This window comes from Perca flavescens, chromosome 4 (assembly GCF_004354835.1).
Source record: "Perca flavescens isolate YP-PL-M2 chromosome 4, PFLA_1.0, whole genome shotgun sequence".
Classification (NCBI taxonomy): Eukaryota; Metazoa; Chordata; class Actinopteri; order Perciformes; family Percidae; genus Perca; species Perca flavescens.
In genome coordinates this window covers 21,695,820-21,707,212 of record NC_041334.1, presented here as the reverse complement: position 1 = coordinate 21,707,212, position 11,393 = coordinate 21,695,820, and the positions used below count along the sequence as shown (strand labels likewise).

At 39.5% G+C, this 11,393-nt stretch overlaps 1 protein-coding gene across 1 annotated transcript in view; it reads right to left on the bottom strand.

Annotated features, from left to right (window-relative positions):
- Positions 1-6,382: 6,382 nt before the first annotated feature.
- Positions 6,383-11,393, bottom strand: part of foxj3 (forkhead box J3) — an 84,056-nt gene continuing 79,045 nt past the window's right edge. Inside the window, exon 12 of the mRNA XM_028575742.1 lies at positions 6,383-11,241. Within this exon, the coding sequence (XP_028431543.1) occupies positions 11,129-11,241 (113 nt within the window). The 3' untranslated portion in view covers positions 6,383-11,128. The remainder of the gene's footprint in view (positions 11,242-11,393) is intronic.

The following is an 11,393-nucleotide window of genomic DNA, read 5'->3' as shown; positions in this document are numbered from 1 at the left end:
TTGGGGCTTCAGTTAAGATTGAAGCAGGAACCTCGGTTGCAGCTACTTCCTCACCTGGATCCAGTGCTGTCTCTATGGTGTCGTTCTCAGATGAGGTTTCAGTGGCAGATGTGACAAGTATCTCTGCATCTGCTGTGTCCTCCTCCAGGGCAGTTTCCGTTAGGAGAGGATCTGATTGGACAACGTCTTCTGTGTTGTCATCTGGAGCATCCTCTTCTAGATCCTTTAGGGGGATGATTGGGTCTTCCGGAGCTGGTTCCTCACTGGTGGGTTCCACAACAACACTGACAGCAGGTTTTTCTAGGGCTGGTTCTGTTTCCTGTGCAGCCTGTTCCACTTGAACTTCCTCTTCTGTATCAAGGACAACAGATTGTTCTTCTTCTGGTGCACCAGCAAGAGGTTCTTCGTTGGTAGCATGGTCCTCTTCTGCATTTTCTCCTAGGAGTATTGGGACAGGCACCCCTGCAGCTTCCTCTGGAGCTTCTTCTTCTGGTGATTCTGGGGAAGCTATGGGGATTGATTCTTCTGTAACTTGTACTTCCAGCTCTGGCTCCTCTTCAGCAGGATCTAGAGGAACAACGACAACTGGATCTCCTGGGGCTGACTCTTGTGGTGCTGTTAGTTCTGCAACAGGTTCCACTTGACCTTCCTCTTCAGTGTTAAACTCTACAGGAAAGAGGGCAACAGATTCCTCTTCTTTTAATGTAGTGGGAAAAGGTTCTTTTTTGGTAGCTGGGACCTCTTCTGCATTATATTCTGGGACTATTGAGACAGGCACCCCTGCAGCTTCCTCTGGAGCTTCTTCTTCTGGTGATTCTGGGGAAGCTATGGGGATTGATTCTTCTGTAACTTGTACTTCCAGCTCTGGCTCGTCTCCAGCAGGATCCAAAGGAACAATGACAACTGGATCCCCTGGGGCTGACTCTTGTGGTGCTGTTTGTTCTGCAACAGGTTCCACTTGACCTTCCTCTTCAGTGTTAAACTCGACAGGAAAGAGGGCAACAGATTCCTCTTCTTTTAATGTACTGGGAAAAGGTTCTTCGTTGGTAGCTGGGACCTCTTCTGCATTTTCTTCTGGGACTATTGAGACAGGCACCCCTGCAGCTTCCTCTGGAGCTTCTTCTTCTGGTGATTCTGGGGAAGCTATGGGGATTGATTCTTCTGTAACTTGTACTTCCAGCTCTGGCTCGTCTTCAGCAGGATCCAAAGGAACAATGACAACTGAATCTCCTGGGGCTGACTCTTGTGGTGCTGTTTGTTCTGCAACAGGTTCCACTTGACCTTCCTCTTCAGTGTTAAACTCGACAGGAAAGAGGGCAACAGATTCCTCTTCTATTAATGTACTGGGAAAAGGTTCTTTGTTGGTAGCTGGGACCTCTTCTGCATTTTCTTCTGGGACTATTGAGACAGGCACACCTGCAGCTTCCTCTAGAGCTTCTTCCTCTGGTGATTCTGGGGAAGCTATGGGGATTGATTCTTCTTTAACTTGTACTTCCAGCTCTGGCTCGTCTTCAGCAGGATCCAAAGGAACAATGACAACTGGATCTCCTGGGGCTGACTCTTGTGGTGCTGTTTGTTCTGCAACAGATTCCACTTGACCTTCCTCTTCGGTCTCAAGCTCTACAGGAAACGGGGCAACCGATTCTTCTAATGTACTGGGAAAAGGTTCTTCATTTGTAGCAAGGACCTCTTCAGCATTTCCTTCCAGGACTACCGGGGCAACTGCTTCTTCTTCTTCTTTTGCATTTTCCTCTGAATCTTCCTCTTCTTTTATTTCTGAAGAAATAATAGATAATGTTTCCTCTTGATCCAGCTCTTGTTCAGCAGGTTCCACAGGAACAATAACTGCAGGTTCCTCTGGTGCTGACTCCTCAAGTTCTGCAGGGACGAGAACAGATTTCTCTTCTGCTGGTGTTAGAGCAGCAGGTTCCACTTCAGTATTGTCATCAGGGACTATAAGTAAAGCTTCTTCTGGAGCAGCTTCTTCTGCTGCATTTTCCACTGAAGCTTCATCTTCTGAAGCTCCTGCAGGAATAATGGGAATTGGTGCTCCTGGAACTGGATCCTCCAGATACTGTTCTGGGGGTGCACTCTCTACAGCAACAGTTGTTTCTTCTTCTGCATTTTCCTCTGGAGCTTCATATTTTGAAGCTTCTAAATGAATGACCGGGATCAGTACTTCTGGAGCTGAATCCTCCCCATAATGCTGTTCACTCTCGACAGCAGCGGCCACGGCAACGTCTTCTGTGGTTTCTTCTGGAGATGCTTCTGCAAAGGCAGCCTCTTCATTGAAAGTTCCCTCCTCTGAAGATTCTTGTGAAGCGGCAGCTAAAGGCTCCTGAGGGGCTGATTCCTGAGATTCATCAGCTTCATCAGCGTCATCAGAGACCTGATCTCCGATGAAAATTGGTTCTGGTTCTTTTGCAATAACTGGAATGTCTTCTTCAGCAGGTGATTCCTCAGGAGATGGAGCTGCTACACCTGCAACAACTGGAATGAGTTTCTCCTGAACTGGTTCTTTTTCCTCTATAAAGTGACTGTGAGCTTCAGTTACTGGTGCAAGTTTCTCTGGTCCTGGTCCAGAAGACTGAGCAGCTTTGGCAGCTGAAATAGAAGTTTGAGACTTGACAGCTTGAACTGGTTCTCCAGTCAGTCAACAGTATAGCCATTTGGTATGTTCTCGAGGTTAAACAACAAAGGAACCCTCATTTACTGTACCTAAAATATATTTTAACAAATATCAGAACAATAAAATTGGGAAATGTAGTGTCTTTTAGCTGATAATGTTGATTTATAGATATTTTTATACTTTTTATATTCTTTGATCATTCCTAGAATCTTTCAGTAATATAAAAATAAAGTTACTCAAATCAATCTCACCATGCTCTGTAACTGGGTTATTTGGTATTACACCTGAGTCAAGCCATCTAACTAAGGCACACTCCCATAGCATTGCGTTTCTTAGTCTCATCACTAGACGGCTGATTTTGATAAAATGGAAAGACAGCAAACCCCCCAACATTTACACACTGGATCAAAGACGCCCTTTATTTTCTCAAACTTGAAAGAATTAGATACTTTTTGAAAAGATCAGCAAATAAGTACAATAAAATATGGGGACCTTTCTTAGATTATGTTAGGGAACAAATCACATTGCCTGACTCCCAGTAGAATGAGCAGAGACATGCTTTATATTTTATTTATTTATTTTTCATTTGTGGAGATGTATGGAAGTTCCGTAACGTATGAGGCAGTAGTATTAACCATACTGCAGTGATGGTTCTGTAGACACTAGTCACTCCCTTCCCTTCCCCTTTCTGTGTGATTATCCTTTTTTTTTTTTTTTTTTTTTTAAAAGAAATTTGTTAGTGGTGTCCATACGTTCAATGTAAGAATGTCTCCTTGCAATGAACAACCTGTCATGTCCATGTTGAACTGCAATAATAATGATAATAAACAAAATAAACAAAAAAATAAAAATAAAGTTACTCATTAAAGCTTACTTGTATTGCTAAAAAGACAAAGACATGACAATCCACTGCGCTCAATTTGATACCATACAGTACAGTACCTAGTAGTTTGCACTTTAACACTAATTGTAATCTGAAAGGGTCTGGGATTAAGAATACGTGCAGCTGTTTTCCACAAAGTAAACCCTACAGTACACTATAGCTCTGAACAATGGCTGATTATGAAACTAACTTTCCCTCCAATATTATTATACACATAATAAAGACACATGGACTCGGTCGAGACCAAAAGCCCTATTTTGCAAGACCAGTGGCACAGACCGTGACCATAGACAGTGAACCAAGACGGGGCTTTTGTCTGTCGTCTCCCCAACATGACGTAATGCAATGCATTGTGGGGGAAAGGAGAATTATTGCAAACCGCTGTAAGATAGTACTACTTTTTCGTATTTTATTCCGTTTTGTGATATCCATTGTATTTGATGTTGTTGGGTAACAGTTTAAATGTTAATTACCAACAAACAAATTGCGCAAATTCGTTAGAAAATAAACCCTGCCAGATGGGCTTTAAGAAGATTTCCTGTGACCTGATACAAACATGGAGGGTGTGCAGTGATCCAAATTTAGTTCAAATGTCTCACATGGTAGCATGCTAACAATGAAAGTATTTTGAGAAGTTGAGTTGTTATCACATCTATGCAGTCAGGCCCCAGAGTTTTATATGCGGGGGTGACAGAGGTCATTTTCCAAACTGAATGTATATTCTTATTACTCATACCTAGAAAATACCTAAAGCAATATTTGCCTTTCCCCGTCTAAGATTCTGTTGACTCATAGTGTATCTATTACATAACAACAAACACAGGTTAACCTTATTAAACAACTATTTAGGAACTTCTGTAATGTATTCCTGAATTAAGTTAGTATATTCATTGTGTTCTGACATCATAAATTAACAAATATTCACAAACTGCATCTCCAGCAATCTGTTGTAAAAATTGCAACTAAGAAAATATATTAAATTATTTACATTCATATTCACACTATTAATTATATCAATACAAATTCAATTGATAAGTAACATTTACTCAGACCGCAATAATATCATCCAATATCACATAATTTTGTATATACAATATATATAAATAGTATATAACAATCTTATTGTTTTTCTTAACAGTCTATAGTATTTAATGAAGACTTCATTATTTTCCAGAGAAATAACTGGGCAATAATTTTTCATATCATTGATCTAGAACCGTTTAATTTCTAATAATTATGAGAGGAAATGCATTGCTTACGTATCGGTGCTGATGAGCATAGCTGAACATTTAGGACCAGGGTCAGCAGGAGCACAGAGGAAGCTTGGAACATGATGTCCGTCTTGTGAGAGTCCTCTCATTAGAGTCAAACAACTTCCAATAACCCAACACAGTAGTCAGACCGGTGCCCCCACTGTGAAGGAATATTCTATAGGGGCGAAGCACATGTGTAAAGTGTCAGCATGGATACACGTTGTGAAGTGACACACCATATGGAAATACTGGGAGGGGGCTTTGAGGGCTCGGTGGTTAAAAAGAGAAACCTACTGTGAGATATGATCACGTGGACTTCTTCTACAAGACTACACAAGCTGTTCCTTATCCTGGATCAAAGGTCCAACTGTTTGAATAGGTTTTATTTCAATTTTTTTTATATGATTTATTTTTACAAGAATTGAACTGCTTTTCCAAGAAAAAAAAGAAAACAATTATATATATATATTAGTTTTTTTATTTTTGTTTCTCCATAATTAAGCTCTTCCCTCTGTGAATACTCTATGGCAGACAGAATTATCCAATTATCCAGTACATGAAGTATTTACCCAATCTCAAGCTGCACCAGTAAAAAATATTAAGAAATTATACAGTTATCATTTGGTACAGTTTGAAGAAAGGATATACTACCCTTTAATACTCAATTAGGAATAGAGCTTGAAATAATGTTAAACTTCCCTCCAGAAAAGAAAGAAGTTGTTGGCATCTCCACAGTGGTTGTACTGGGGGGCAATAACACTGCAAGAAGTTTCTGTTTTCTAACATGGTAGGCGGGGTTATATCTAATTTGATAGATAATACATAATATTAACTGTCCTACTTTGATTTGATGGCCATCTTTGTTATGATTAAGGCTGTATCTCACAGGTCTAAAAGCAATAAAAAAGCTGCCTTCTGTTTGCCAGATGAGCTCTCATACATTATCTTAAAAATCTGTGTTAACTTTATGGTTGGATAGTTTTTTCAGAACAAAAAGGAGCCAGACAATTTGATAATTTGGTCTGAAGTGGCAAAAAAAGTTTAGCTAACTTAAGAAATGCCTGAGTATGTATATATGCACATATTTAAGTTGTGCATGTTTGTAAAGCTGTATACGCATATCATTTGGACCGCCTTAATGAGCACTCTGGGTGTTACTGTTGAGGTTTACTTATTTTTTTTTTTTTAAGATGTTATTTAGAGTTGCTAATATTGTGACAGATATAAAGGTAAAGGTACTTTATTTGTCACATACACGTACAATGACAGCGCCCGGGGACCAACTCCAGATCTGAGCCAGTGCCTAGATCAAGGGCACCGACTGGAGAACCTAGTACATGTTTTTGACGGTGGGGGAAACCGGAGCAAACCCACGCCAACATGGGGAGAACATGCAAACTCCACACAGAAAGGCCCCGGAACAACCTGGATTTGAACACAGAACCTTCTTGCTGTGAGGCCACAGTGCTAACCATTGGGCCACCATGCTGCCTTACATTTAAGTGAATGGAAACATAAGCCACGTTGGTGCTCTGGTTTTAGATAACCGCCACATCTGCTGATGACATGAGACTGAAACATCATCCTTTTTAGAAACAAAGCTCAAACAGCACATTATTCCACAGTGAAGTTACCATATTTTATTTCTTTAAGTGCCATTCATGCATATAGGGGAAGGGGTGGGGTGGGTGGTGGTATCAACAATTCTAATAACACTTCGAGTTATTTTACAGCACTAAACGAATACAAAGAGTAGCTGTGTCACCTCATTGGACAAAAAAAGTATAAACCGTGCAATAAACAAAAAAAGGACAAATAGGAGAGAAAAAAAATATACAAGCAATGACAAAGACGAAATCAAACAAAACAGAAAAATAAAACACAAACCAAATATATATTATCAACACTGAAACACTGAATGTAGAACCATAATACAGGTAAAAGGTAGTGTCACACAAAAAGCCAACGCATTTTCATCAGATATATACAATATAGATATATACATACTGTCACCCTCTGATTGGACAATAACAAAATACTCTATTCTTTTCACTCCTATCTTCCATGAATAAGACCCACCTCCTGTCTTGATACCCCACCCCCGAGAGGAAAAAAGGGATGATTGAAAAGACATATATGCACAAGCACAACAACACACCAGCACTGAATAAAATAGGCCCCAATCAGCAGTACTTGTTGGCAGTTCTCTCCCATATTGTAACAAGGCTTTTCTTTTTTATGTTTTCATCTTTTTTTTCTCTCCCAATAATAGTAATCTCTCTGGCAGGTACATGTCCAGCGGTATTTAAAAACTTAGATCGTCTTTTGAATAACTAAAACTCACACAAGCAAACACACAAATACATCCACACACACATCCACACATAATGTAAAATTGTGATCCAGTCGTTGTCTTCACCGGTTTCCCTTTTAGCCACATCTGTTTGCTCAAATCTTTTGTTTTCCCAATGGGCTGCTGTGCTCAGATAGTAGCTTGTGTGTTAACGATCTTCACCTGGAAGAGCTGAAACACACTTCTCCTTCACACCAACCAAGGACTCGCAGGATGTTCTCTATTGTAGGTCCACAGAGTCCTAACGAAAACACACTGATGCTCTTTTTCACTGCTGTCTTTAGTTGCAGTCCTTTGGCCCACACTCACCTAAAAGAGTCATGATTTGGGTCACTCAACTGACTGAGTACTCTGTCTGAGCACTGATTAAGAAATTCTGGCAGTTGAACAAAACTTTAAAAACTCATAGTTGAGATACACAGGCGATGAAATCCTCGTCATACAGCCGACATTTGATATACAAACACAGACAAAACATAGCGGTAAGAAGGAGTGGACAGGTATGATTGGCAGGAAAATATAAAAATGAATGGCAGTTGATCAGTTGAAAGAACAGAATTTGACTTCATCTGCACGGTGCAGCTGTGGACAGTTTAACAGACAATCTGCAGTATAAAACTGGACTGGTTCTAGTTTCAAATAACCTAATATGTGCTCAAACGTAGAAACATCTGGTTCCATAACATCCAATAAAACGACAATGTGAGACTTGAACGTGCCTTTTCTCACAATAACAAAGACCTTATCCAATATTGTAAAAAAAAAAATAAAATAATCATGATTGTCATCCAAACATGAAATCAAAACTGTGACCATTGGAGTCCCTAGTTGTTAAATTATCTTAAAGGAATAGTTTGACATCTTGGGAAATACACTTTCTTGCCAAAAGTTAGATGTTTGTACAGTAAATAGAACAGTAAAATGTTTTTTTAACAGATAAACACATGAGATTTAACAGGTTTACTAGTAAACTTGCTACTTGCAGATGGATTTGGATGTTAGCTGTAGCTTCAAAAACAAATTCCAAAATGTTGAACTATTCCTTTAAACAAGGACACAGTGTTATAGATGCGAAGCACCGTACCAGGTTATCAGTATTAAAGAGAGGATAAATAATTCTGTCCATTGTCAACTGTGACAACTGATAGCTTTACTGAGTAAATGAAAGAATGAAAGAATGAGTGGGTGAGCGACTACGGTAGCTTTTGAGATCAAGGAGGTGCTTTGCATCTTAAAAACAGTTAAGATCAACAGAAGGTGTGCAAAGGGCGTTTTTTTTCTTTTTTCAACATAGTGTCTCTAAAGTTCAGCACCCGTCTGATTGAGAAGCCACTTGCTACAGGACACAGAGGACAGGTTTCCAGAACCGCTGAGCTCCCTGTTCTGTGCTTTGGAAACCCTTCACACAAAAAAAAAGCATGTCTCAAATCTACTCTTTAATCACTGTGCATCTGCTTTTGTGCTCATAGATAGCATAGAGATGATTGGAGCAATCAATCATAGTCCTAAAATTACAATAACACACACATACACACACACACGCACACGCACACGCACACGCACACGCACACCTCATTCTGTTATGATTGTATAATAGCAAAGTCTGAAGCTATCGGACTATCACAGCTAAACATTGGGCAAGTAAAAGAAAGAATCATATCTCCGTATTTGAAATGTCAGAAGTGACAATAAACACTGAGCGGAGCACTGAAAACTAACTTTGATGTACAAAATGTGGAAAAAGGCATGAAACTTATTTTACAAATCAAAGAAACGTGCAGTAAAACTAAACTTCTTTTGCCCTCTTCAAATGGAAACATTCCTATTGATCATTAATCAATGAATTAGTATTAGAACATTTAAAGAAGTGTTAACACTCTTTAACAGCCTTCTTTCATTTTTTTATTTTTAACACAATTTGTTAGTCTACTAGCAATGCTTCAAGTCAGTGAGGCTTGAAACCATTACTCTCAAAATTTCATACAGGCTCTTTACGTTTCACTTGTTACTGTCACTAGTATAAATTACATGGTTTGCATACAGTTTGAAGAAAAATAGTTTGGCATGTTGGAACGGAAATATGTTAATACACTTTCTTGCATAGAGTTAGAAGAGAAGATCAATACCACTCTTACAGTGGGAAAGACTGAAACCAGAGAAATGGCTACTATGACTCTGTCCACCTGTAACAAAGATCAGCCTACCAGCACCTCTAAAGCTCAGTAATTACGACATTATAGCTCCAGGAAGTCACTGCAACCAGCCATAGAAATAGTCCGGCACGTAACCCCCAGTAAAACCACAACTATTTGTTTTTACGCTTCAGTATTAAACAAATGAGCTATGACTTAAGTAGTGAGCTTTGGAAGAGCTCTTAGGTGGATTTTGTTACTTTCAGACAGAGCCAGGATACGCGTTTCCCCTTTTTTACAGTGTAGCTTCATATTTACTATTTACTATCTTCTCAACTCCCAAAATGTCGGACTATAGCTTTAATAATACCAAACCCCCGCTAACTTGGACGGCACATTTAAACGAAAACGTTCTTGCAAACTAGAGCCCATCGGACACTGGATTACTGAGGCTGATTCTGAATACCCATATTTAACGGTTTAAAAAGATCATATGATGACAGATCGGCCAATATTTGTTTTTTTATTAACATTTAAGGTTCTCTAAAATTGTGACCATGATACGTGCTGAGTGGGACAATTAACTGTTTCAAAATCAACTTGTCCGTGCTCTCTGGCCGACTGTGTAATAGGAACAAAGATATCAAAAATATCTTTGACATTTCTGGACAGTAATTTATTGCTTATTAGCTGACATACTGTATATGCTCATACAAATATATTGGTAATAAGATGGTCAGCCAATAATAGTGGCCCTACCAATATAACAGCAATGCAAATGATTTAATTGTCTCTGAATGAGGGTGGCTTGTTTAATGATCAATAGGCTACTCACCTAAAACTAATGAAAAACCATACCATTAAAACTAGCTTGAAAATGTGAATTTGTTTAGTATTTCACGTTAAGCAATTATTAACAGACATGATGCACACAGAGAACCAAAACCTCAGATTACTTTGGGTTTAAAAAATGTAAAAAGACAAAAATAAGTTTGACTTTCCTGCCTTCACCTTCTTCTCATACCCCATCATATTCTCTCATCTCGAAGTGCTTGAAACAGAGAATTAAGAAAGAAAAACAAAGTTGCAGTACTCCCATCACTAGTCTGTTGCAGTGAGCCTGATCACGGTGGTTGGCTATGAAAACACATCACGATGCTTTCGGTCATCTCTTTCTCTGCCTTTCTCTCTTGGTTTGTTTAATATCAAGCCTGCTTAAACATTTAACACCCTGTTCAAAGTTATTGTAAACCTAACTTTACCAACAATTCAGCCACACTTTATCCCAAATGTGACCAACGAGCACCATGACATCACTCACAGAATCAGCCTGTGTTTCTTAAAACCAAAACAAAAATAAAAAAAAACTTTTTTTTTCTTTTTCTTATTTTTTTTTTTTAAAGAGAGAAACTCATCCAAGAGGCAGCTGAGGCCAATGTCAACACGAGAAGAATTACAAGCTGAACACGTCGCTCAAATCACATAACAGTTACGGAGCATGGATTTGGGTGGGGGGGGTTCGGACTTTGGAAAGCTGCTGGCTAGGGACGGGGAGAGGGCTGGCTGAGGAGTTGAGGAGCATGTGGTTTAGACATGAATATGTTCTACTTGTCTCTAGACAAGTACGTAAGCAATCACTTTAACATGTCCAACTAAATATGATTGTCTTCAAAGTAACATTTTCTATGTTATGTTTTGCTTTTGTAAAAATGTCAGGACTCTGAAGTCTGTCTTTCTCCAAAGCATGTCAAATGTTCTTCTGCATCCCACCCACAGTGGCCTCCTCCCTCCTCCTCCTCCTCCTGCGGCCTTTCAGCTCAGCCTGGCTTCCACCTTCTCTCCTCGCTCCCTTTTGTTTTGCAAAAGGAGGTCTAGGGGCTAGACAATGGAGTCCCAATCAAAGTCATCCTGGATGTCATCAGGTGGCATGCGATGCATCTGGAAGTTTCTGGTAGGTATCATGTGCTGCTGGTTCATCTGTGCATGGTGTCCTGGAGAGAAAACAGGGGAAAGGGAGAGTCAGACCCACCCAGCTTTTCTTAGGCAAGTGAGAAAAAAGATGGATTAAGTGGGTTTATTAATAAAGTCCATTATTATAAGGTTTCATAATGTGCTGCAAGGAATAGTGTGTTTCTCTGTGGCT